Source organism: Candidozyma haemuli (genome assembly GCF_002926055.2).
Source record: "Candidozyma haemuli strain B11899 chromosome Unknown D_2014730914, whole genome shotgun sequence".
NCBI classification, from domain to species: Eukaryota; Fungi; Ascomycota; class Pichiomycetes; order Serinales; family Metschnikowiaceae; genus Candidozyma; species Candidozyma haemuli.
Window position 1 is genome coordinate 265272 of NW_020289911.1, and position 26959 is coordinate 292230.

The 26959-nt window shown below is 44.3% G+C and overlaps 10 protein-coding genes across 10 annotated transcripts; 7 read left to right on the top strand and 3 right to left on the bottom strand. All coding sequences in view use genetic code 12, as the record gives it.

The window, feature by feature from the left end:
• Positions 1–5419: 5419 nt before the first annotated feature.
• Positions 5420–7132, top strand: CXQ85_002571 (uncharacterized protein; the record flags this gene model as incomplete). The annotated part of the gene is made up of 1 exon (XM_025486237.1): positions 5420–7132. The coding sequence occupies one exon, from the start codon at positions 5420–5422 to the stop codon at positions 7130–7132; it is 1713 nt and encodes a 570-aa protein (XP_025343787.1).
• A 483-nt stretch (positions 7133–7615) lies between these two features.
• On the top strand, positions 7616–10687 carry TRK1 (Trk1p; the record flags this gene model as incomplete). The annotated part of the gene is made up of 1 exon (XM_025486238.1): positions 7616–10687. One exon carries the CDS (start codon positions 7616–7618, stop codon positions 10685–10687), a length of 3072 nt encoding a protein of 1023 aa, XP_025343788.1.
• Positions 10688–10988: 301 nt separating this feature from the next.
• IMP4 (snoRNA-binding rRNA-processing protein) lies at positions 10989–11894 on the top strand (the record flags this gene model as incomplete). The annotated part of the gene is made up of 1 exon (XM_025486239.1): positions 10989–11894. One exon carries the CDS (start codon positions 10989–10991, stop codon positions 11892–11894), a length of 906 nt encoding a protein of 301 aa, XP_025343789.1.
• A 426-nt stretch (positions 11895–12320) lies between these two features.
• Positions 12321–13670, bottom strand: CXQ85_002574 (uncharacterized protein; the record flags this gene model as incomplete). Its single annotated transcript, XM_025486240.1, has 1 exon — positions 12321–13670. One exon carries the CDS (start codon positions 13668–13670, stop codon positions 12321–12323), a length of 1350 nt encoding a protein of 449 aa, XP_025343790.1.
• Positions 13671–16292: 2622 nt separating this feature from the next.
• TSC11 (TORC2 complex subunit) lies at positions 16293–20129 on the top strand (the record flags this gene model as incomplete). Its single annotated transcript, XM_025486241.1, has 1 exon — positions 16293–20129. One exon carries the CDS (start codon positions 16293–16295, stop codon positions 20127–20129), a length of 3837 nt encoding a protein of 1278 aa, XP_025343791.1.
• A 27-nt stretch (positions 20130–20156) lies between these two features.
• Positions 20157–20795, bottom strand: CXQ85_002576 (uncharacterized protein; the record flags this gene model as incomplete). The annotated part of the gene is made up of 1 exon (XM_025486242.1): positions 20157–20795. The coding sequence occupies one exon, from the start codon at positions 20793–20795 to the stop codon at positions 20157–20159; it is 639 nt and encodes a 212-aa protein (XP_025343792.1).
• A 490-nt stretch (positions 20796–21285) lies between these two features.
• Positions 21286–22014, top strand: ASF1 (nucleosome assembly factor; the record flags this gene model as incomplete). Its single annotated transcript, XM_025486243.1, has 1 exon — positions 21286–22014. The coding sequence occupies one exon, from the start codon at positions 21286–21288 to the stop codon at positions 22012–22014; it is 729 nt and encodes a 242-aa protein (XP_025343793.1).
• A 99-nt stretch (positions 22015–22113) lies between these two features.
• CXQ85_002578 (uncharacterized protein) lies at positions 22114–23535 on the bottom strand (the record flags this gene model as incomplete). Its single annotated transcript, XM_025486244.1, has 1 exon — positions 22114–23535. One exon carries the CDS (start codon positions 23533–23535, stop codon positions 22114–22116), a length of 1422 nt encoding a protein of 473 aa, XP_025343794.1.
• Positions 23536–24606: 1071 nt separating this feature from the next.
• CXQ85_002579 (uncharacterized protein) lies at positions 24607–25964 on the top strand (the record flags this gene model as incomplete). The annotated part of the gene is made up of 2 exons (XM_025486245.1): positions 24607–25604; positions 25664–25964. The coding sequence occupies 2 exons, from the start codon at positions 24607–24609 to the stop codon at positions 25962–25964; spliced, it is 1299 nt and encodes a 432-aa protein (XP_025343795.1).
• A 376-nt stretch (positions 25965–26340) lies between these two features.
• Positions 26341–26889, top strand: RHB1 (putative GTPase; the record flags this gene model as incomplete). Its single annotated transcript, XM_025486246.1, has 1 exon — positions 26341–26889. The coding sequence occupies one exon, from the start codon at positions 26341–26343 to the stop codon at positions 26887–26889; it is 549 nt and encodes a 182-aa protein (XP_025343796.1).
• Positions 26890–26959: the final 70 nt, after the last annotated feature.

Consider the following 26959-nt stretch of genomic DNA (forward strand, 5'->3'; position numbering starts at 1 on the left):
ACAAAGAACAGCGATGTGTCTGGGGAACTGAGTTTCGTTGAGAGGAGGAGAGGAGAAGAAGGAGAAGAGAGAGGAGAAGAGAGAAGAGAGAGAGAAAAGAGGTAAGTGCGATGAAGGTGAGTATTTATAACGCGAGCTACCGGAAAATTTTTCAGACGGTACCGGGGGCTCATTCCCTCGGGTTGGCGCGCCTTAACTATGGGGTGGATCACGTTCTGCTGCTTTCCGAGGGCAAGCGTAATGGCTGTTGCATCCTCTGTGCCGTAGTTACTACATATGGGGGCGATGAACCTTGGGCGGCCTCTTAGGGTTTGGTGAAAAATTCGTAAAGTGGCAAAAGGTAGGTATAAAAAAGCCCAATGAATTAGTGTAGGGCTTGCTGATTCTCAGGCTGTCATCTATTCGTTGTAAGAATGGCTGCAACTCACGCTGTGCGATGGTTCTTCTCTGACTCTTCTTAGATACATGAATGCGATGGTGCCTGGAGGACGCCTCTGACTCAGCGGGAGTCCGGCCCAGGACCATTGGCATTTTGTGGCTGATAAAAGATGGTCAGATAGGTGACGTATTGGCGCCAGGCTTTTTGTTAGCTCATTGCAGATAGCAGGGAAATGGAGGCAACGGTGAAGGCGTGTCGCTGAGCCGCCTCTTGGCTGAAACTCGCAGGCTTGGGCCAGTTGGTGTGGGCAGATGGAAGGACCACAGAGGTGGAACTACATATGTCGATTTAAATTGGTTGGTCGAGGGGACTAGTGGAGCTGGTTTGGTCATCCCGGCTATTTTTGGAATAATGCTGTTGGGGCACATCCGTGGTCCATTGGTGGATACGCAGTGTTATGTAGGTGACTCTTCCATGGCAGTGAGCCGCCTCTACGAAAAGGATATCCATCTAAGTGAACTGACAAAAAGGATGGTTTACATTAGTTAGTGTCTTCTTTCTGGTAGAAATTAGTGATTTTAATATTCAAAAATTCTTGGTTTTGTATTTTGTCCATGATTTGTTAGTTTACACCACGGCTGCGAAATCTACTGAGTGAGTATATTTATCACTCAATTTTGTAATCCAAAAGCGAGATTAATTTTTAAATGGGGACTAGAATACGATCAACTTGTCGGGTGATTCATGTTGAAAATTCTTTAGTCAAAGCAATAGTAGCCTCTATCTGTGAGAACGAAATGGACAAACAAATCTTATACCAACAAGGGCCGTATGACAAGTAATGCTTAGCTGAACAAAAGTTCTATTCTCTGAATCCTTATTATGTCTTTCTTAATGGCTCGCCATTAAGCAATTTGGAAATTGAAATACATAAGTAGTCCCCAGTCAGGTCTGTCTCACCACGACTTGTAACTATACCTATTCAAACTGAATACCAACCAGCTCCTTCGACAATAATACATAAACAGACGGGCATTCATCCAGACATCTTCTTTCCGCCGAAGGCTCCACTGAATAACTTTCAGCTATTACTGAGTTCATAAAACAGAACTTATAACTGATAACCTAGCATCTATCGCGCGGCTGAGCCACAACTTTCAATAATTATTCATCCACTAGTGGAAATTATTATTTCGGCGATAAATATAAGCCGTAAATCTAATTGAGGAGATAAGATTGAAAACTGTTTCTCAAGTAGAAACACAGCTGCTAATCTCAAAGCTTACTGGAATATCGTCATCACCACTGACAAAATTATTCTCTTTTGCTAAAGACTTAGTATATATTCGGATATAACATAAGCCCTAAAAAAATATCTCAAGTAATTTGAAAGAAGAAAAGTGACAGCAAATGTCCTTTCGAGTCTCCCCATGCTACATCAGCGAAGAGTACCTTTTTGGCTGCGTTTTGCTGTCACCGCATGTAAATCCGACCCCGATTTTTCCCCGGAACGATGCCATTATGCAACTAACCTGAGAAAGATTCATCTCTCTTGAAATTTATTCCATGCATTTTTTGTACGATCGTTTGGCCACTCGTGGGCATTTCTACAACCGTTCCGAATTCGGAGGTTGATCACTCAGTAGGATTTTCCGCGCATAGACGAGCGAACTGGCTGCAAACAGCATCTTCACATGTCACAACCAATCCACAACATAAGGATAGAGCCAGTAAGCACTTGCAGGGTGGATCCCCCACGCCCAACTCTCTTTGGTTTCGAAACGGAGCGGAAAAACAGCCAGTGTTTATGCATGTAACCGCATAATGTTTCCCCCTAGGTGTAACCACTTCCGATGTGTCAAATGCTTGTTAGACTAATCCAGGAAAGAAATAAAAACAAAACAGAAGGCATGCCATGTGGACAAAAAACATAACCTCTCTAGCGCTGCAAGGTTTCGAGCACCAAGTGGCACGGCTCCGATATTAATAATTCAGTAGAAAGATATTATCAACAGTAGGGGTACAAGAAGGATCAACAGCTTGGATAGTCGTAAGCGGTAGGCCAAAAGAGCAAGATCGCTAAGGCGCTTCATCCAGTTATGAAGAGCCGAATATGAACACAAATTAAGGCGGTCGGGATGTTTAATTAAGGTAATTTGACACAAAATGAAATGTGGCGAACACTCACAAGACTGAAATGGGAAATGAAGCCATTGGCTGGACTGGCATCTCTCACAGAATGAAAAAACATTGTAGAAGGATTAGCAGCACTTGCAGCAAAATAGTCACTTATTGCTCTCGTAATAGAGCCACTCAGGGGCAGTCAGCCCTATGGGCCTCTTCTTTGATAGGCCAGAACTAAACCCACTTTTGAGCTCTTAACCAGTCATGAAGCTTATCTCCATCGATCAATGAAACTTTGGCCGAGCAGAAGTTTAAAAATTCGTAAAAGGAGCCAGTAAAGAAGTGCAGCTCGACAAGACAGTCCATGTGCAACTGAGGTGCATAGGTGCTTATCAGAAAGTGCTATCTTGACAGGCTTCTTATCAAGATTCATATCTCCAAAGTTGCCTGGCGTGGCACCATATTTCCTGCTGTAACTTTTCTTAACTTATGTGTCTCAGTATCTCTGACTGTGGAAATGAGTATCCACATTAGGAGTTGAACGTTGAAGTGTTCTTTCCTAATTCCAAGGGTGGTGGCACCTCCGATAACGTCCGGAAGACATTGCATAGTGACGTGCGTCGCGCGCAAATCACTTGCATTCTGAGAACATTTGACTTCTGGTTCTGAAACTGGATTCATGTAATGAAATGGGCACAAATAAACGGATGATCTGTCAGGAATTGTCTGGATTAGGGATACGAGCAATTTTTTTCAGTTATTCTATTATTCATATGTCAAGATTTACCGGGATAAGTATGATCAACGGTGGTTGTATATTCCTGCGGCGGATTAATTCTCGTGCAGTAGTGATAAGCGCAACTTCCTGGTCTGGAACTGTTACACAAGTTGAGCGATTTAGTGTGAACAACACACATTTTGAGAGAGAGAACAGCTCCACAAAGTCGGACAGGGGTGGAGAGGTCTGGGGATGTGTAACTAAACTTTTACGAAATGTTGGGGTAAACTCACATGCGGTGTAGCGTCTAGAACAACTTATGCGACAAAGTTGATCAGATAGTAAATCGAGCATACCAACGATTTTCATACATGGAAGGTTTTGCCTGAAGATCCCCTTCTACGATGGAAGAATTGTTTTTTGATCTGGAAAAAAAAAGGGCGCTTGCTGAAAAATGAAGGCCAACGTGGTTGTAGAATATTTATCTATTGTGAACCACTGCGCAGTGGTGGTTAATATGCAACCGGAACAATTATGTCACAAAACGAAACCTTAATAGAAGTAGTTAACTGAGATCGTTGATTTAGGTGGTACTTAAACTATTACCACCACGAGTTTATCAATGAAGCGCAAGAAATTAGTTCTTTTGCCATCTATTTGATCTCTCGGGGAACTAATGATGATTCCCAGCCAATCGGGCAGTATTGATTTCTTCTTGAAGGAGTAATTCTCGAAGCCACACTAGACGAGCACGACGTCCAGGGTGTACGTCAGCCAAGCCTTATTACACAACCGCAAAAGCGACGCCCTGGCGGAGTCGAGGCAGTGATTTTAGCAAGTAAATCAAAGGGAAATAATAAACGAAGGGACCAGATTTTAAGAAAAATTGACCCCTGACAGAATACTGCCCAGACAGGTATTGAGGCGTTAGCATTCGCAATCAAGTTTCAACGGGCCGTTATTGGAGATAAGAACCCACGAACGGCTTGATACGAACTAAAGAGGGGCGTTTGGAGCACCAGCAGTGTTTGTCCGTTTTGAATCCGAATTAACCCGAATACTAAAATCAATTTCAACAACCAACCTGGTGTAACCTCATGGTCCTTGCAGATGCAAACTGTAAGGGAGTTTTGGCATTTGCGCATCCCTAGTAAGGCTGGATATGCATTTGAATTTTTCAACTTATTTTGGTACCAACATCTCTTTGTTGCTCATGTTGGGTTTCATAACTTAGTGGATTGTAGAGATAGCTTTGTGTAGCCCAGCAAACCTCCATGGCGAAGTAGTCGGAATCCCACTGCACCAAAAATGGGATTTGAGTTACAATACTGTGAAATTCATTGGCGCCAATGTGGCTTCCAGGCTGAATAGGGTATAGTTGCCTATGAGACCAAGAAGGAACCCCCTGAGGCCCGAAGAATGTCTTCTATCCTGAAAAGTCCGTATTCTTGGATAAACCCGGAGCAACTAGTAAGGCACAAATAACGTTCATTATGCGAGCGAGTCAGCCACATGGGAGGGGGGCCCAGGTTTGCAGCTAAACGGAAAAACATACCCACATTACAATGCAGCGCGGAAAGGTGGTTACCTACCGCAGGAGAGTTTATCTGCCAAATCTTAGGTTTCAACGGTTGGACTTTTTCTTGGCCCTGCTAGATTATGCCCATCAGTTAGCTCGCGTACAAGACCTCTACGCAAGTCAACACTGCCCACAAGGGGGCTGGGTGCCGGTTTGACGTTTTTGTTCATCCTCCGTGGTAGTTTCGCCGAGACATTCTTCCGGACCACAATACCAGTCTTGCCAAGGGCCTCATGTGAGACTGAAATTCGTGAAACAGATCTCATCTACTAAGGGCTGAAAAGGGGCACGCGCAAGGGGACCAGGCACCCAAAAGTGGCTGTTAGCGCAGGTTTGGGGGATAATTGCCGCAAAGTACACCAGCCGTTTCATCGTTTTGTGTGTGTGTCCTGACCCTTGTGAGGGCCCTCTTGTGCATAAGGCAGATGCGCAATATTGTGCGTCTGATCACAAACCGCGGGCTTCAAACACTGGTTGCAAACTGCGTTACTAGAGGTGCGATGTTCGGGGCCGCCATGGCGTAATCAGTGGTATAAAAGGTGGGCCATGGAATCACTTTTTATTCATTAATCTTCTCTGAATACCTTATCCTTCGCTCAAATATCAAATCTTGATAGCAATGAGCGCTCCTAATTACGACAATCACTCTCACAGTGATGAGAAAGACTTCAAGGACTCAAGAAACGTCTCTGTCCATCAACTCAGTCTGTCGTCGTCGCTGTCCAGTGGTGAGCAGTCCGGGCCTGAGTCTGTTCCTGACGTTGTTCCATATAACGAACAAGTCCCTATCACACACCTTGCAGACGATGCTGTGTCTAGGGAATTGTCAAGAATCAAGTCTTATGCTTCGGCTGCAACTCAAGGTCGTCCTAATGAAGAAGACATCGGTACTGGTACTGATGAAAAAGATTCAGACGCCCAGTCGGTCTACAGTATTTCTAAAGACCCAAAGTTTGACAGGTTCTCATCTAGAAAGAAGGGTCTTTATGTCTTCATTGTCTCGGCTGCATGTTTCTTGTCGCCATTATCTGGTCTCGCTTTCTTGCCAGCCGTGCCTGAGATTGCCGAGCGTTTCAACACCACTGGTGAAGTGATTAATATTTCTGCTGCTGTTTACTGTGTTTTCATGTCGTTATCTCCTTGTATCTTCTCGCCCATTTCAGATATTTATGGTAGAAGATTCTGTTTCGTCAGCTGTTGCATCGCTTATTGTATCTGCACTATTTTGGTCGCTGTTTCTGTCAACTTGGCAATGTTTTACATTTTCCGTGCTTTAACAGCGCTATTTGCTACAGCTTTCTTTAGTGTTGGCGCTCACATTATTGCCGACTGTTATATTCCAAGTGAGCGTGGCCGTCAAATGTCATGGATCGTTACTGGCGCACAGACCGGTACCTCTATTGGTGGTGTTATTGGTGGTATCATTGTGAACTGGACTTCATGGAGAGTTATCTTCTGGGTTATGGCCGGTTTGGGTGGTGTGATTCTAGTCCTCGGTGTCTTCTGCTTGCCAGAAACTTCCTACCGCACCAAGCACCTGATTCTTTTGGAAGAAGCCCGCAAGGTAGAACCAAACAAGAAGTTTGTCTTTGTTTGGTTCAACCCTCTTCGTATCATTGGTGCCTTGAAGTACCCAACCTTGTCGCTTGATGGTTTCATTGTCATTGCTATGGTTTATAACATGTACTCGTTGCTTACCCCTATTCGTTATGTGTTGAACCCAAGATTTGACTTGGAGCTGCCATTGTACTCTGGTTTGTTTTATTTGGCACCTGGTGTTGGTTACTTGATTGGTTCTTTCTTTGGTGGTCGTCTCGCCGACAGAACCGTCAAGAAGTGGATCAAGAAGAGAGGTAGAAGAGTTCCTGAAGACAGACTTAGACAGATGGTGATGTCCTTGACCTTCTACTACCCAGGATGTATTCTCATCTACGGCTGGACCGTGGATAAGGCTGTTGGAGGTATGGCTGTTCCTATCATCTTTATGTTCCTCTCTGGTCTCGCCCAAACTATTGCTTTCCCAGCCAGTAACACCTACTGTGTTGACTCTGTTCCTGAACTTCACGGTGACGGTGTTGCCTCATCTTACTTTTCCAGATACTTGGCTGCCGCTGTTGCCTCAGGTACATGTTTGAGAAGTATTGAGAACATTGGTGTCGGCTGGACCTGTACTATCAGTGCCTTTGTGTTGTTTGCTGCCCTGGGATGTAACTTTATTCTTATTTTCTATGGCGAGACCATGAGAATGAAGTCATTGGTGAAGTACGGCCACAGAACCCAAGAAGAGCTCGACAAGGTGGTTGAATTACAGAAGGACGAGCCAAAATGGTAAACTCAGTGCGTTTCCCGTCCCCCTCCTCACACCCGCTTACACATATATATATATATTTTCTCCCCATATGATTTTCAAACAATAGAAGGATAGAAGCAAGCATTTAAAAGTAGTAGTTAGCGCAAACATCAAACAGGCAATTCGAAGAGTCCCGCGCCCCATGTACTATAACAGCTCGGACTATGTACAATACGAAGCGATAAATCTCAGACAAGTCAATCCTGCGTGGGCCCCATGTCACTGCGAACGAGACAGGAAGAGAGAAAAAATTGTGATACAATAGAACCGCTTTATACACCATCATCTGAGAAGCATCCATTCTGACTTCAGACTACTTCTTTCCAACAAGCTCCTTTTCCTAGCGTGCTACCCACGTTTTACGTATTTTGATACACAGCACTCCCGCCAACCAGCTGTCACTGTCTAAGCCTCCTGGAGGGTCTCCTTATCGGCAAGATTAATTAACTGGTGCTTGCCCTATTCATGGCAAAGTCAATTGCACGGGGAATGAGTAGACTCCGAAGAATCTTCGAAGACAGACACGGCAAGTCTGTGGGCCACAAGATCCGTGATGCCATTCAGGCTGTTTCGCTGGCCGTGCATCCTTACTTGAAGAAAGTGGTTCCGAATTTTAGGGCAGCCCACTACGTCTATATCATCTTCATGACCTTTTTGGGTTCAGTGATTGTGTATCCGATTGCTGATTTTGCATACATTGACATTCTATTCCTCATGTCTGGTGCTGCTACACAAGCGGGGCTTAATACTGTCAACTTGAACGAGCTACGGCTTCTGCAGCAGATATTCGTCTACATTTTCACTACCTTGTGTACGCCCATATTTATTCACAGCTCCTTGCTTTTCATTAGACTTTTCTGGTTTGAGCGCCAGTTTGACAATATTAACGAGTCTTCCAAGTTGGACCATAAGATGAGAAAGAATGCTACTTTGGCTGCAAGGTCAAACACTCGAGATTCAACTAGGATGAACACCGCAACAAACCAAGAGCTTGGCCTAGATCACCGTGGACTGCCCACAAAAGAGGTCTCGTCAAGTTCGTCACCTGCATCATCAAACATAGAGAAAGCTGCCGAATTGACGCCAGCTGATCCCCATGATCCAAAGGCCACTGACGGCCATGCCATCCATTTCGGTAATCTACCGCATCCTTCGAAGAGAAGAGCAGAAGTTGATCCATCTGATATGTACAAATCTATTGCCATGTTACAAAACAAACATACGAGAAAGTCCAGTTTCAACGATGAAGACGTTTTGGTTATCAAATCTCCAAAGGAAATTGAAAGAGATAACAGCACACCGATCTTTACCAAAAAGCGTCTGATCTCATTTTCTCCATCAAATGCTAGAAAATGGAGTTTAAGAAAACGGAGAAGCAGAGGAAATTGGGCCAAACTCAAGAAGACGATCTCCAATACCTCTTCGGCCAGGAGGAAAAGAAAGGGGAAGGATAAGATACCCAAGTCCGAGGAAGACGATAATGCATCTATCGATAGTGAAACGCATGATCAATCTCAGTCAAAACGGCATACCGCAAAGTTCGTTGACGCTATGGAGAACAACAGAAGTAAGGTGGACTTTGACGATGCCGAAGGTGAAACTGATGTCGGCCATGATGATACTGGTTTATTAACTGGCGACGATTCCTTTGACGATGATGACCATGACGATGACGATGACGATGATAATGGAGATGTTGATGATGACGATGACGATGACGATGACGATGATGATGACGACGACGACGATGACGACGACGATGATGACGATGATGTGTTGAATGATGACCTCAGTCTTAATAGTAACGCAATCGCTGATTCAGATGACGAGTTCCAGGATCCATTGGATACCAGACGCCCTGTGGCTGGGACGTCTGGCTCAGACACCGTGAATGGAACCGGAGTTCCCAAAGACAGGGTGACAAAGTTTTCAGAACCTGAAAGGGTGCCTCGTGCTCGAAAGTCACATCGCAGAAGGGCAATCAGAAGATGGAGAACACCGCTTTTAAAGTTGACTAATTCGAACACACAGCGGTCCGGTCATAATGCTGATCATTCTAATGACAATGACAGTGATGAAGAGCTGGACGATCTGGATGATGACAACCGTTTAACGAAGCAAATGAGCACCAACTATCTTTCGTGGACGCCAACTGTCGGAAGAAACTCCACTTTCGTTCATCTTACTGAAGAACAGAAGAATGAGCTTGGCGGTGTGGAATACAGAGCTATTAAGCTTTTGCTCAAGATTTTAGCTGCTTACTACATCGGGTTCCATGTCATGGCTTTTTGTATGTTGATCGGGTTCATCAAAGTTGATGATGCAAAGGCTGCAGAAATGAGATCATTTGGCTTTTCACCAATTTGGTGGGCATTTTTTACAGCCCAGTCAACTTTTAATGATTTGGGGTTGACTATTACACCTAACTCCATGTCCAGCTTCAATGAGTCCCCTTACGTTCTCATCGTCTGTTCATTCTTCATTGTGATTGGCAACACGGGTTTCCCCATCTTGCTTCGATTCATTATCTGGGTTTTGTTCAAAATTGCAAGGCCCATGTCGTTGATTAAGGAATCGCTCGGTTTCCTTCTTGATCATCCAAGAAGATGCTTTACACTTCTTTTCCCATCAATTCCCACGTGGTGGCTTTTTATCATCTTGGTGGTGTTGAATGCTGTTGATTTGATCTTGTTTGTTATTCTTGATATGGACAGCTCATTTCTCAGCTCAACACCTAAGGGGCTTAGAGTCTTGGATGGTTTATTTCAAGCTTTCAGTACCCGTACAGCTGGATTTAGCTGTATCGATTTATCCCAGTTGCATCCCGCAGTTCAAGTCAGTTACATGATCATGATGTATATCTCCGTTCTTCCATTGGCCATTTCCATCAGAAGGACTAACGTTTATGAAGAACAGTCGTTGGGTATCTATCTAAAAGCTAAAGAAGAGAACGATGACCCCGAGTCGACCCCAAAAAATTTCATCGGAGCGCATTTGAGAAACCAGTTGTCTTTTGACTTGTGGTTTATCTTTTTGGGATTATTTATCATCTGCATCGCAGAGGGAGGACATCTTCGTGCTAACGATCTCCGCTTCACTGTTTTTGCGATCTTGTTTGAAGTCATCAGTGCATATGGTACAGTTGGATTGTCCTTGGGTTATCCAAATGTCAATCAGTCGCTTACATACAAGTTCACTACGATTTCAAAATTGGTCATCATTGCAATGATGATCAGAGGGCGTCATAGAGGATTGCCATATTCTCTTGATAGAGCTATTATGTTACCCGACAAGAACATGCGTCGGAGAGATAAAGTACAAGAACATCACGCTATTCAGCGTGCAACAACATTGGAGTCAGTGCCTACCAGAGACACATATCGTGAAGAGGGAGTCTCAGGTGCTGTTCGCGGTTTGAGCAGGGCCATTTCCAGAAAGGCAGCCTCATACCGTAGAAACTCTTTATTCCCTGCTCCCACGAGATTGGAGACAGAGGAATTTGAGTTGCAAGGAACATCAAACGATAGACGCGCTTGATTTATATTATTCATTTATAGGTTTGTATTATAAGCATTTACAGGATTGGAACTAGAATGAGTTGTGCTAGGTGGAAAATAGAGAGTACTGTTGGGTATGTATTTCAAAGCCTCAGGAGCTTTGAATCAAAGCCTGTAGTCAAAGAAAAGTCTAGTTGGCTTTTGAACAGCAAGAAGAAGAAATCAAAAAAAAAAAAAAAAAAAAAAATTAAGTCACTGAAGGATTTGAACTTGTTCGTTGATCCTTTAGTACTGTGTGTTTCCTGTATACAAAGCCATGCAAGAGGTTGTTAGGAGATGAGATGCTTGAAAAAGAGCTTCTTCTCACAAACCCTACAACACCAAACAACATGATCAGAAGACAAGCCAGAGAAAGAAGAGAATATTTGTACAAGAAGTCTTTAGAGCTTCAAGAAACTGCACAACTAGAAAAGAGACAAAAGTTGAAGGCTGCGCTTGCTTCTGGTAAACCTCTCTCCAAAGAGTTAAGTGAAGACGCTGACCTCCACAAAAACTTCAGATACGATGAGAGTGAACAAGTGGATATCGATGACGAATATCTGGCCTTGAGTGGTATTAATGATCCAAAGATTATCGTGACGACATCAAGAAACCCATCTGCCAAATTACTACAGTTCTCGAAAGAGATCAAGTTGATGTTCCCTAACTCCATGAAGTTGAACAGAGGTACCTATGTCATCCCTGATCTCGTGAAGCTGTGTTCCAGAGCAGCTATCAACGACTTGATTGTTCTTCACGAACATAGAGGTGTTCCTACTTCCCTTACCGTCTCGCATTTCCCTCATGGTCCTTCCGCTGTCTTTACTTTGCACAATGTTAAGTTGAGACACGATTTGCCAAATATTGGTAACATCTCTGAAGTTTACCCTCATCTCATTTTCGAGAACTTTTCAACTGCATTGGGACAACGTGTTGTCAAGATACTTAAGCATTTATTCCCTCCCGGAGCTAAGAAAGATAGCTCGAGAGTCATCACTTTCATCAATAATGAAGACTTTATTAGTGTGAGACACCATGTGTTCGTGAAGACCAAGGATGGCGTCGAACTCAGTGAGGTTGGACCAAGATTTGAAATGAGACTTCACGAGCTTAGGCTTGGCTTGCTCGATAACAAGGACGCTGATGTGGAATGGAAGACTAGACGCTTCGTGAGAACTGCTAACAGGAAAAACTACTTGGCTGATTAAGCAGGTCTTTCAGTGAAGAGTCTAGTCAAACGAGCTCACTGTGGAGGTGCTTGTATTAGCCTCACAGTGCCGGAGCTCTGGTGCATAGTGGTGTCTTTTAACTACGTTCTCGTCAAATAACAATTGAACTAGAATACACACACCGATAGTGACAAGCAGTACCAGTAGTCATGAATAAACATAGTGTCAACATAACCCCTGATACCATCCCAAAAGCACTATAAACCACTTTAAAAAGGATTGGGTACCTATCTCTGAAGAAATAAAATTTTGCATAAATAACTTTCACGGGCGTCTTGCGGGTGAATGATATTCATTATGCAACCTCCTTTGTAACTTCTTTTCAAAATCTTTTTTCCTTTCATACTTTTTCTGTTGAGTATTTCATAACCTCAAAGTTGAAGCAAACTTTATTTTAGGGCAACGTTAGTTAATCCCTACAATGTCAGTAGTACATTGCCTGATGCAATCGCCAATAGACGAGGACACCAAACTCTCATCATCCCCATTAGCGTTCGAACCGCCTGAAATTATAGAGGACCTCCTCTGTGTAGTTGCAGGCGAGTTTGAATTGGAAGCAGCCGGATAGTAGATATCATGATCTTCTGATTCACTAGATTCCGGACTGATCATGAAGTTGTTCAACTTGCTTTGACCTTTCTTCGACGACTTCCTAGATGGCACTCCCGAAGTTGGTTGGCGGGCGTCCCTCTGAGCAATCTGTTTCGTCAATTGGGATTGAGGAAGGGAAGGAGTCGAGTTTGCAGCCAACTTTCTCGAAGACTTGTTTAATGAGAAAGAAGACATGTTGTGAGCACTACCCGGGTTTGCCGAGTTCTGCCCACAAGCAGCGCCAGTGTTGCAAGACAACGGGTTGGAAGCAATAGAATGGTTCGAAGCAACACTCATCTTGCGGTTCACAGTTGGGGCCATTCCATGACTCATGGAATGTTTTATGGAAGGTCTGCGAGCAAACTCGTCATTGTTGATCATGTCAGCGTAAGAATAGAATGAAACAGACGACCTGGAACTCTTCAACTTTGGAGGAGAAACAGGCGACTGAGGTGGGGGAGCGTTGGTCAACGATGACTGGGAGCCGGTGTTACTTGGGTTATAATTATCCTTCAAGCTTCCTGGTGCATTACCGCCGTTGCTTGATGGGTTGCAGTGAGACATGGAGATGACACTGTTCTTACGGGAAGGAGTGTAAGGTCTACCCAAAGCCATGTTCAAGCCGATGACGGAAGAGTTTCTTCTGTTGGAGTAGACCATCTCGACCTCGTCCAAGTTGGTTTGTTTGTCGGTCAAGATATGAGCAGTGGCGTCCAAAGCAGGGGGGATACAGTCTTCATTTTTAACCTGACCAGTCAAATCCTGGACAGATCTTTCAAAAATGTTACAACTTGGGGCTTCCAGTAAGGAATCCGTCTCGAACAACGGTGAGCAGACAGGGGACCCTAGTTGAGTGTTTTTGGAGCCCAGCACGGACGGCGAGTAAGGGCCCGGGGATCTAGCGGAGATCTTTTGAGGAGCACTAGTGGTACTGCTCGTAGTTGAGATCTGTGGTGGTTGAGGTTTTGGCGAGACAGCATCACCGGAAGAAGCGGTGCTAGGGGCAGCAACGTTCTTTGGCTGACCCGAATTAGGAGAAGTCGAAAGGTTCAGGTCTTTGTTTTGAGCAGTAGAGGTCAGGCTGCCAAAGGAAAACATTGACAACCGTCTCTTACCCGCCGAAGGCGGCTGGGCATTCTCGGTGTTATTGTGGAAAAGAGCCATTAACCAAAGCGGGTTACCACGTTAGTAGCAACAAATTAAATGTATATGGGGGGTTTGGAATACCTTTGGTTTCAAAGAGAAAACCGGAAGGCTTTATTTAGTATTGGAAGCTGGGTCACAGTGGAATTCCAAAAAAAAAATAAAAAATGACGTAAGGAGTTGCCGGCGACACAGGTCAGTGGAAATCCCTTAGATTTTGGACCAGGAAAAAAAAAATAGAATCAGCAGAAACAGAATTTGCTGAAAATGTTCACTGGTTGGATGGAGGTGTGGATGTTGTCAGTTTCTGTCTATTTCGAAATGGAAACTGAGTTAGCTTCAGGCTTGTTCCAGCGAATGGGCAATCGGGAAGAAGCTTGAGGAAATATGAATAAGAACTGAAAAAGCAAGACGTAACAAGTCCTTTTTAGCTAAGCTGTGTTGATGTGAAGACGCAGCTGCTTTCGAAAGAAAAAAAAAAAAAGGTTTGCAAGTGGAAGCAAGAAGTTGATAAGAAGGAGATTGGGGGAAGGGGGTTAATAAAAGAGAGAGGGAAATGAAACACCAATTTTGGGGAAAAAGCGAGGAATACAGTGAGAGCGAGCCTCTGGAGTGAATGAATGCGGGGCTTACATAATCACAAACCCGAGATAACACTAGGAAAAAAAAAAAAAAAGCATCCTCACTTACCCACATACATTATTTTTTTTTTTTTTTTTTTTTAGATTTACTAACCACGGCAAAATAGCGTTATGGGAAATATACCCAGCACAGTTCTGCAGTACAGCGCCCACAACCGACGACAGAGTGACAGAGTAGAGGTGACCGTAGCAGCACGACATTGCAGTTGTGGCAAATTCAAAAGTTGAGTTTCAACCGGGGATTTACAAGTCACTGTAAACAATTGACCGTTTAGACTACTCCTGTGTTTCAGAAGAAAAGTGAAAAAAACATCGGGTCCTGGCTTTTGATGGTTTCAGGGTGAGCGTAACAAAGGAAAATGTCGTTTTTATTGGTCTACCACAAAGGCCAGTGAGGCAGCGAGAACGACCATTGAGGGAGAAAAAAAATAGAAAAATGTCGCGCACAAGCCCATTTCCACAACCATTGATTGATTGGTTTAAACAAAGTGCCCTTTGGTTAAAGTTGAAAATGAATGAGCACTCCCACTAAAAAAAAAAAATATGAACAAAAAATGTCGCACTTCCACTACCAGTGCCGCCCCAATGCCAGATTGCAGGTCGCATGTCTCCACTTCGATCACGCCGACTGTTCCACTGCTGCTGCCGCTTCTGCTGCTGCCGCTAGCCGTCACAAAAATGGCAACCTTCTCTTTTTTCCCTCGTTTCTTGCCCACCCACTCTTCCTTTCTTTTCCTTTTTCGCAGCCACTCCCAATTCTACAGTAATCCCTCTTCTTTTGATTGGACACGGTTTTGCGTCCTCCACCTCCTCCTTCTCACCCCCCTCTCAATCGAAACGAATTCCTTATCTTCCTTTTTCCCAAGTTCCACTTTTTTCTTGTGTTTTGTCTGACCGCCCTCTCGTGACCGTGACCAACCTAAAATACCCCTTTCTGCTTCCTCTTGCTTCCTTTTTTTTTTTTTTTTGCTATCGCTCGCTCACTCCCTCGCTCCCTCACTCTTTTTCTGCCGCGCCTTGTGGCTGCCTGGCTCTACCTGCCCCTCCACCACCACATTGAGCCTTCCTTGCTTAATTCCCTCAATTGGTCCTCCCACTATGGTCCCACGCCTTAACCGTTGGGCAAAAAGAAAGGAATGACAAAAAGTCTACTTGCTCATGTCACGCATTCTTCAACTTTCCATGCTTTTACACTCGCAGCCCTGGCAATACTTGCCCTTCTGCCTCTTCTGCTCTTGTCTCTTGATACTTTCTCCCTCCCACAGTCCTGCCTCCACCGTTTTTTTTTACCCCTACTTACCCACTTGGTTTGACTTCGACACCGTCTCCCCTCTCGGCTAAAGCCGACTTTTCGCCGTAGAAGGAAGAAAGAGGAATCCCTGATTCTTCTGGTAAGCCTCCAGTGGGTCACGTACTCGCATTTGCCTGGCTTCGCTTGCGTTACTCTCAGACATTGCCTGTCAACCGTTAATTAACGTCGCGCACCTTGGGCGGGTGGGTGGTACTCCCATACCATGGCCAAGTGTTACCCGTTGGACGATCTACAGATCTTTGAAAAGCCATTTTGTGGTTGGTATTTGCTGTGGCAGAGAATTTTCTTTTGATGGGTTCTCGTGGCTTGGTCTTAAGGTATTTCGTATTTTTTTAGGATTTTTCAGTTTTTCAGTATTTTTCATTTTTCACTTTCCCAATTATCAGTTCTCTACATTTGGACCCTTTTTGCAACCAGCTGTCATTCGCACAGTACAACTGTAATCTTCTCCTCAGGTGACACTCCAACCTTCCAATACTTTCCCTAGATCTTCAATTAAACCACTTCAAGTAAATGTCGTAAATAATATTTTCCCTGCTTTGTCCCTTGCCTTGCCCTTGCATCCTCTTTTCTCTCTATCAAGATCCCTCTCCAGCTTCCCTACGCACTGTACAGAGGTTAACAGGAAACTCCAACACGCAGGTACCCTATAGTACACACTAGGCTTCGTTCCACCTTCGTTAACACAAAATGCCCGCTGAAGACCTGGCGCCAGGGCGGTCCCCTCTAGCTTCTTTCTCCCCGGACCCCCTAGATAAGGCCTCCTTCTCGCCTTCCAGCGATACGCGGTTGCGCTCATATACCCTTGACAGTTTAAACATAAGCTCTATAGAGAACTCCAAGGGCTATCAAAGGGCAGAGAATATCCGTCCTTCCAACCTGCCCGAGCAGAACGTGGAGGCAGCATCATGGACCTTCACGGAAATCCTTCAAAACTTATCTGTCCGTGAAAAGGATGATGTTTACTTGGTGATCACCAAGTGCAACCAGCTAGTTGAGCTCCTACAAGAAACACCTTCATTGAAACACGACATGGCCATTGATATGGTCGTCAACAGAATCCAATTCATGTTCTATCATCCAGCGCCCCAACTACGATGTGCCGCTTATAGGGTCCTACGCTACTCGGTCGCTACCCTGGATTCCATTTTGTTCATGGTGCAGCTGAAGATTCTCATTTCCATCATTGTATCCCTTTCCGTTCCTTGTCCATTATTAGAGAAACAAGAAGCTCTTAAGCTTGTTCGTGAATTCCTCAATGTCCCCGATGGTGCTGCTTTCATTTCCGTCGGTGTGATTAAAGCATTGGTATCCATTATTGAACACGAAACTGACGAGACCGGCAACCCCAATGCTCCTCCCACGGCTCCACAGAATGACCAATTTGCTATTCCCTCGTCATTCACTAAACTTTGCATCGAAACAATATGTGAAATTGCTGTTCTCAAGCCACATATTGTATTTCACGGCGGTGGCTTCCGCCTAATGATAACGCTTATCATCAACGGCTCCTCCGATATCGCCACTTCATGTCTTCTTGTTTTAATGTCGATCCTTGATAAACCCGAAGCAAGACTCTTTCTACGGAATGGTCTCGATCTCACCTCGCTCACATCCGTTTATTCCTTAGTGGATGACGATGATCATAGTAAGCTGTCCAACACGCGAAAGTTTCACAACAGAGCCCTAAAAGTCACATTCCTTATTTCTGTGTTTCTTAAATGTTGGACTGGTATTATCTGCTTTTCCCACAATGACTTTGAGGCTCTCCGCATTATTGTTTCGAAGCTCAAGGGTAATAGCAACAAGGTTCGCAATATCATCATGGACCTTTTGCTTGATATTCTTCGCATACAAGCACTCCCTTGGCTCGAGGACTCCTCGATTTATGACTTGATTACCAGCTTGAATGTCTTTTTGAGCCCTGGCGGCCAACTGACAGACACAGTCGACAATAAATATATCGAGCTTCCTCCCAATAGTTTTGAGAGGACAGTCATATCTCATTACCAAGGTTTGATTCTTAAAGTGCTACTATCCTCAGGTATGGTACCTTTAATCTTTGATATCATTGATAAGAATACCGATGAGGAAGTTACCTCGAAAGCAACATTTCTTCTCACGAACGTGTTCAAGCTTTCAATGGAATTACTTCCGAAACAACTTTTCCAAGATCACCTTTCAAATGCCTACAAAAAGTCGCTTTCATTAACATCAATCTACAAAATCGAAACTGCAGCAAAACTTCAAATGAAAACACACATGGGAGAACGCAAAAGAAGTGAGGTTAAATCTCATGTAAAAGATATGATAATCGAAAATCGTATGAAGATGGATGATGCGAATCTAAAAACTTTGATTTCCAGGACAAAATTGCTTACTCTGAAAGACTACGAGGATTGGGATTGGGCACAGATTTCACACCTATGCCAAGGCCCGCTTCGAGACCAGAAAAGATTTTTTGATATCCAAGAGAAATATCCTAAGGTTCTTAAGTATCTCATGTCCTTCTACAGACCCTTTAAGTATCGCTTTAGCCGAGCCCCACTTCGTCCTGACGAGCGCTTCAAACTTAAGCATCCGAAGCGAGTCATCCTCGTCGGCTGCCAGCTTATCGAGGCATTGCTTAATCACGAAGCCGGTTTCGACTATTTGGCATCCAACAAGCTCATGCCACAAATGGCAGAGATATTCGCACAGGTGAGCCCCTGTAGTGGTATCACGGCTGAAGACCCTATTCTTTCAACTCGAAAATTAGAGACTACCTTAAGTATAGGATACGTGAAGTTTGTTGGAGTTCTTTCATCTAGCAATAAGGGTCTTGTAATTCTTGAGGAATGGCAGTTCTACCAGCTTATTGGTGATATAATTGATGGGAATGTGGAGCTGAGCTCGAACGTGCATCTTTTGTTCAACTTGTTGAATAATCTCAATTTTGTGCTGGATAGCCCGTTAAGAATACTTTTATCTAAGGTCTTGACGGTGTCACGAGAAGAAACCAAGCTTTTTACACTTGAGAATGTCATACCCAAGCTTCTTAAGACAGAGGGGTGCTATGATTATGTTATCAGAACTCTATCCAATCTATTGTATGATGAGAGTAAGGCCGTGGTTGCGCTTACTATCACATACCTCCATGAGTATTTCGTGATTAAAGGTAATATATCTCGAATCAATCTATTGATTGATATGAGACCATCCACGTTGGTTTTATCGAAGCATACTAAGGGTAAAGAGTTACTTTTAACCTTTTGCACTACTACAAAAGGCTTTCGCTTGTTGCACGAAAATGGTTTGATTCAACGCAATCTTACTGCAACCATACGCGGATTACAAACTTTGGACTATTTGAATAATATCGAAGGGACACTCAAAAAGTACATGTATCCGTTTTCAAGCGTGCTACAAAGTGTTCGCAATAAGCTGGATGAGGATTGCCATCATTTCTTCTACTACCTTCTCAGCACCGAGGATGGGTTCATTTTCTTCAACTCCCAAAGAACGGTACTCGATGACATTATCAACAAGACTTTTGCCATTGTCCAAAAATTGCATTTGATCGAAACAAAGACAGAGGCCGTCGCGCCGCCTGATTTCCTTTATTCTAGGACCAGACCACCTCCAGTTGAATCAACAAGCAGTAAAACAAACAGCATTGAGAGTGATGAAACAGATGATCTGTACAAATTCGAGTCGCCTACAAAATTGAATGCTAGAGGCGACCTCTCTTTTTCATACACAAAGGAGTCTTTGCCTGAAAGCACAGGTTTGTCCATCAAAACAGCGGAAGATGAAGAAGAGTATATGCTCATGAGACTCAAGCAATACTTATGGATTATCGGCGAGATTGCTTCCTCGAAGTATGGTATCCAGATTCTTGATCCGCTCTATAACCCTAGTATGAGGAACGATCACGTCATCGATTTGATTCTTCAGCTATACCGTAACTCCAAGGATTGGCAAATCCGTGGCATTGCCTTCCATCAACTAGGAAAAATGGCAGCTACAAATGAGGGAATTGAGATGTTGGACGATATGAGTTGGGTATCGGTTGACAACCACAGTCCTCAAGACCCACTCTATCTTGCATACCCAGAATTAATGCAAGGTGACGATTTATTTAACCTTGAGGTACTCAATCCATACCAGGATTCGACATATATTTCATTATTTGGTAATCATGGTGACGAGTTGTGGGCTAACCAACAGCTTGATCTCGATGCGGATGATGGGCTCGGTTTACAAATCAACCAGAAATTAGATGATAAGGCATTAAGTTTGATAAATCACCTAAGCTCAGTGTTAGGGAAAATCGAACGTAAAGCCATGAAGGAATTGAACCTGATCAAGCTGAATAACGGTGAGATTTTCGAAAGTCCAAACTTGTTCCTCAAAACAATTCGTTTGGTGGACAAGGGAAAGTTTAAGTATAAAACCAGAAACTTCATCTTTGGGCTTTTTGATGTTGTGAAAATCATGGAAAACCTTGTTAAGCGAAGCAGAAGGAGTACGGGCGGCCGCAAATAGGTGCATAGCATATTATAGACGGAATTACTATTCCCTTGAAATTGTTCTTCTCTTCTTTTTAGGTGCCAGCGAGGAAGCGTCGGTGAACTCCCTCACATTCTTACCACGTACTTCTATAGGTCTGAATTTCGATACCACTAGATGTGGGTAGTTCCGACGGACCCACATTTCTGTCTCTTGAGGATTGACTTCCACAGCGTCTAGTTCGTCTTGTGGTATATCAGGTATCAGTTCGTCAACGGTCAAGTTGACGTTGTATGACTTTTTAAGTTTAATGTCGGCGGGCGAATCGTCCTGGGATATCTGAAGTAGAGGTGATAACGTGTTCTTCAATTCTGGCCTTCTGCTTATAATGTCCTCAATCTTCTTGTTGTCCACGGCCAATGGACCATCTAGGGGATCCTCATCCCGGTCTTCAAATTCAGCCATGTAATCTAGCAACGCATCAATCTTACGTCTGTAATTATAAAGTGTTTGTCTTTGAGCTTTCTCGGTCACAGCGAGTTTATGTGATAGCGAATAGACCTCGTGAAAATGCAGCTGGAGCTCTTCATAGACCTTTCCGTAGTCTGTATCATCAATTTCCTGAGGGATTAAACTAATATCTTTGTTCGAGCTATCGTTGTTTCCTGGCGAAACAGAGCTAGGGTCTGCACCAGAAGCCATATTATATCTGAAGGTTCGAACGGTTAATTGAGCGGGAAGAAGTCTATTACTTGATGGTGCACGGGTCTTTCACCATGGCTGCAAACTCGCCAACCAAGCACTGACGAACGATGTTGCCAAATTACTTACTGACACGCTCAGTACTGGTTTAAGATGTATTGAAGAGCTACCTCAATAACTTCAAAAGCTATCCAGCTCTTGTTACACAGGGGCCCTCCATCAAAGTATGTCTTATATGACATTGTTCAAGGCAAGTTCAGCTTATATTAATGGCTATTAACGGCAAATAACAGGTAATAAACGAGACATAATGAATTTTAATAAGAGCCCCAGTTTCCACGGCCTGGAATTCAATCTGAACGATAGGGTACTGGTAACACTAATTATCATATTCCTGCATCAACCAAGTACGCGTCAAGAGTGATAATAGGGAAGCTCAGACAGAAAAAAGCGATTCTGAAAGTCAACACACACAGTCCACACTCAAAACATGTCGATTGTTTCGTTGCTTGGAATTGAAGTGTTGAACAATCCTGCTCGATTTTCTGATCCATATGAGTTTGAAATCACGTTTGAGTGCTTAGAGCCTTTGAAGGAAGACTTGGAGTGGAAACTCACATATGTGGGTAGTTCACGGTCTCTAGATCACGACCAGGAGCTTGACTCTATTCTAGTGGGCCCAGTTCCTGTGGGAGTAAACAAGTTTTTGTTTCAAGCTGACCCGCCTTCTCCAGAATTGATCCCTGCTAGTGAATTGGTTAGTGTCACCGTCATATTATTAAGTTGTTCATACGCGGGTAGAGAGTTCGTTCGTGTTGGATACTATGTTAATAACGAATATGATTCAGAAGAGTTACGTGAAAACCCACCTGCCAAGGTCCAGGTGGAACACGTCGTCAGAAATATTTTGGCAGAGAAGCCTCGTGTGACGAGATTCAACATCGTGTGGGACAGTGAAGATTCTAACCCAGACGAGTATCCTCCTGAGCAACAGGTCGACGAAGAAGAAGAAGACGAGGAGGAAGAGGAAGAAGAGGAAGAGGAAGAGGAAGAAATTGATGAAGAGGACGCTGAGGTTGGTGATGCCGAGGAGGATGTCGAAGAGGATATTGATATCGATGAAGAGGCTCAGTCAAAGGCTGATCAGGACAAAAACGGAGACACTGACGCTGACAAGGGAAGTAGTGCAGCCACGCCCAACGATAAAGCAGACAGCTAAAGCAAGAAGTAATTATGTAATAGATAAAAATAAGGAAAAACCCAGTAAAGGTAGTCGGCTCTCATTATTCTTTGTATATTTCATGACAAGGAGGTCTATCTATGACTTTTCTATAATGGTGTTAATGACTTGGCTTAGGCCCCGAACAATATCCTCATCAAACAAGGAGTCTTTGTAACGGGAAACCCATTTATCAGGATGCCAACGAAGGCGTTCCTTTTTGAGTAGCGGCATTAACGAGTCAGGATTGGAGATGTAATGGTAAAATGCAGAAACGGAGGATGAGTCGTGGAGGAGTTCTAGCATCTCTGGTTTAGAGAGCTCACACTCAAAATGCAATAGCAACGGTAATTTATCGTCACCAGTCAAGTATTGATGGCGGATTCGGTCTCTTTCACTGTCATCAACTTCTGACAGTTCCAGCAGAGGCGCTTGGAGGTAAGGATCGTTGATACGCTTATCACCAACGTGCAAATCTTCGTCGTCCTCGTCCATCAAACCAGCAGCGGACACAGGGAACTTTCCAACCACCTCGTACTTTCCTCCAGCAGCTTCTACGAAATCGTTGTTATTGTAAGCATTTCTGAGCTGCTGAGATGGCTTGAAGGAAGGGTATGCACTTGTAGGGCGAGCCTGTGGGGTATCATATTTGAATGGCATTGCAACAGCAGGCTTGACAAAAGAGAAACCATTAATACTATCGGACGTGTCTTCGGTGAATGGGGATGGTGCACGCGAGTTGGCTGGAGTAGATTGGCTAATGGGTGTTGACTGGGGCTGGTTTTGGTCTGCTTCATGTTCGTCTGAAACAGAATTCTCTGCAAAAGAACTAGATAACTCGTCACCTGCATTATTGAGTTTATCAATAAGAGGCTCAGACCCAGCAGACACCTTCTTGGAGCAAGATAAGTTAAGTAATGGTTTCTTAAGACGCGACGGTTGCGATGGAGTATTATCTTCCTTAATCTTAAGCTTTTTCCGAGGCTGGGTAGGACATGGAGTTGAATAGGAACTAGAAAAGCTGATTTTCAGAAGCGAATCACACGTCATGTTGCCGATTGACAGGTTTCTTGAGGAAGGAAGATCAGAGGACCGAATTCTGACAAAATCGAACGCCGGCGTTACGATCATGTCCAGAGATGTGTCATGTTTCCTCTTACGAACGAAGAATGGAGGAGGTCTTTCTTCTGCTGGCGACGAGTTCAGATCACTGCTATAGTCAGTCAAGATGGTCTGGTTACCAGCGTGAGCCAAACTGGACCCGTCCTCGTCATCATCCGACGCTTCGATTGGCCTTAGCTCCGTCTGGCTTAAATGTAGCTTATCTAGCTTCTTCATTGGCGAGATCATCATCACTGATTTGGTTGTATTCACGTGTAGTGGTGTAGAGGCACCAGCTAGGAATTCATGGCTTACAGAGGAGTCTGCAGCGTTATCATCGTTATCTGAGTCTGGATGGGGCCTTTTGTACCATGGTGGCGACAGAGTTGTGTCCAGCGGTAGCTGGCCCGGAGGAGGCATTGGTTTTGCGATTTTTTATAGGATGTTTTTGGGCTAGATAGTGGCAAGAGATGACGTTTAGCGTTTGTTTGTTGTGATATGGAGGTACTGCAGGAACTGTAGAGAAAAAGAAGGAGCGCGAAAACGGTGTTGCTCGCTTCAGGGGTCTAGAGACATGGGATGGAGAATAAAGACGGAACGAGGAGGCGGGAGATAGGAGAAATGGGAGGGAACGATTAATTGAGAGGATTGAAGCTTTTGATTTTTGGGGTTGGAAGATAAATACAAAACACCCGTACACCATGACCAAGACATCAAAACCCGTGCACCATACATGGTGGGGTTCCCACGTATGGGGCTTCTCCCGATATTACGTGGCTTAGAGGAGGAAGGCCCAGAAAACGTCAAAAAAGCACCCACGAGGTCAAAGGGGGAAGCAAGCAAGATTTGCAAAAAAAAGTGCTCCTACTTCTTCTAACCAACCTGGTCCATCGCTCTTATAACCTTTTCTGGCCTTCCGGCACGGCACCTACCCACTGCGAATTCCAGCCATTCACAGACGCTCCATGACCGGAACGAATAATGGCTGTCAAGTCCGCTTAGCACTGCACACAGAGCCGAGTCTTTAAGTTTTTTGCACCCACGTTTCGGTTTTTTTTTTTTTTCGCCTCCATTGATTCCACAATGTTACCATGCAATACACCAAAGAAGGACGAACAAAAAAAAAATAACCGTTTAAACCCTATTTCCCGTGGCATCGCTTCGAACCAAGCCTGCTCATTGGCAGAACATTCTGTTGCCTCCCCAACAAACGCAAGCTAATGCTTCTTTAGCCGCTAGATTATCCCTAGGGTCCTAGCTCCAAATCCGGTGCACATATCATCCCATGCACGCCTTATGCCTTATCAAGGGCCGCAGCGCCACACACACAGCAATTTTTTTTTTTGCGGTTGGATTAATTCATCCTTTTTCTTTCATATTTGCTTCTTCCTTATAAAGTCGTTTCCTCCTACTTTCCCTTCCACTGGCCTCTTCCACTAACAAATGGGGCTATCTAACGAACATGGTCTAATTCGCCGTATAGTGCCGCCGATGGCGCCTCAAGAACTATCCTTTGCAGGCATTTCCTTCTTAACCCTCCAGGCTGTCTTAGAAGTCGTGATAGTCTGTCTTGCTGGCTTCTTTGTAGCACGTTCCAACCTTTTGGGAACCACTGGCCAGAGAATGCTTTCCCAATTGAATGTTGACTTGTTCACGCCGTGCTTGGTGTTCACCAAACTTGCTCCTTCCTTGTCTGTGGACAAAATCCTTGACATTTTCATCATCCCAGTGTTCTATGCCATCACCACGGCCACTTCCTACTCCTTCTCGCGTGTCATGTCTCGCTTCTTGGTTCTTAACGAGGCCGAGTCCGATTTTGTCACTGCAATGGCCGTTTTTGGTAATTCCAACTCTTTGCCTGTGTCTTTGACCATGACTTTGGCCTACAGCTTACCTGACTTGCTTTGGGATAGGATGGACGACGATACTCCAGATAAAGTCGCCTCCAGAGGTATGTTGTACCTTCTTATTTTCCAGCAAATGGGCCAGATTTTGCGTTGGTCTTGGGGTTACAACAAGCTCTTGAGAAGACGTTCGCCTGCCGAACTTGATAGCGCCATAACCAGTGGTGAAATCAGACCTTTGGCCTTGCCTGACGTGGAGAGTCAGAACTCGAGTTTTAATAGAGATGAAGGTGAAATTGAGGATGTTTCACCCGCATCGACTCTTGCCGCTGATTTCCCTACCATGGCTCCTCCCCACCAGCATGAGTCCGACGATTCCAGCGTCGACCACACCCAAAAGCCTTACAACGGGCAACAAGATAACTTCATCAAACGGAAGTGGCACAGCTTTGTTACTTGGAGACCTGTTGCCAACTTCTTTGCATTCATGAATCCACCACTTTATTCCATGCTCATATCGGTGCTTATCGCCTCTGTGAGCTCTCTTCAGAAGCTTTTCTTCCAGGACGATAGCTTCGTTAGAAACACCTTGACCAAGTCTATTGAAAACCTTGGCTCGGTGTCCATCCCCCTCATTTTGATCGTGTTGGGTTCCAACCTCTATCCATCAGCTGACATTCCCCTGCCTCAACTCATTATAAGAGGATAGTGGTGGCGTCTTTGATGTCGAGAATGATTCTTCCGTCTTTGGTGATGCTCCCGTTGATTGCTCTTTGCGTCAAGTTTATCAACACCTCCATCTTGGACGACCCTATCTTCTTGATTGTTGCATTCATCCTCACAGTATCTCCTCCTGCAATCCAGCTATCGCAGATCACTCAACTCAATGATCTCTACCAGAAGGAGATGGCCGGAGTGCTTTTCTGGGGCTACGTTATCTTGACCCTTCCGACTACGATTTTTATCGTTGCTACGAGTTTGCAGGTGCTCAAGTGGTCATTGTAAATACAGATGACTGGCACAACCATGTTGTGAGCAGCATGGATATGCCATTGGTTTTCGTTGCTCTAGTTAGAGCTTGCTTTTTCAATTAACCTTATTTTCCACGGAATTATTTCTTGTAGACTTTTATTTTCAACGGAAATTACCCTTTAGGCAGAACTTAAAAGGAGACCCTATTCGGATTTGCTCCAGTGTGCACAGGGCGCTTACCACTGCTTTATCTATCACGTCGCTCGTCACTAATCGCTCACACGCACGCCATGCAGGCTTTGGGCAGACTTTCTCACCATCCTACTTGTCTTATTCTACAACATAGAATACTCGTCAAAGTCTCATCTTTGGGTTCCTCCTTTTATTATACACATATAAATCTCCTATCATGGTCAAGGCAAGAAAGATCGCGGTGGTGGGCTCTCGCTCGGTCGGGAAACTGTCTATGACGGTTCGGTTTGTCGAAGACCACTTTGTTGAGTCCTACTATCCCACAATTGAAAACCAGTTCTCCAAAGTCATCAGCTACAAGAACCAAGACTACGCCATAGAGATTTTGGATACTGCTGGCCAGGATGAGTTCTCCATTATGAATGAGAAGCACTTGGTGGGCATTCACGGCTACTTGCTCGTCTACTCGGTGACGTCAAGACAGTCGTTCGAGTTGGTCGATGTCATAAGGGATAAGATCCTAAATTCTATTGGTGCAGAGTCTATGCCAATGGTGTTGATTGGTAACAAATGTGACTTAAATTTCCAAAGACAAGTGGAAACCAGCGAGGGCGAGGCCCTTGCACGGAAGTACAACTGTGCCTTCTTGGAGACGTCGGTGCGTGATAACATTAACATCTCCAAGTCTTTCGAAGCATTGGTTGATTCTATTGAGAAGATTCAGAATCCTGAGGTCCCCAAGCAGGATAAGTGTGTCATTGTTTGATGATTGATGAGGTGGTGCTACCTTCTACGTTTTACGATATATTCTTCTGGGTGATGATGTCCCTGCGTCC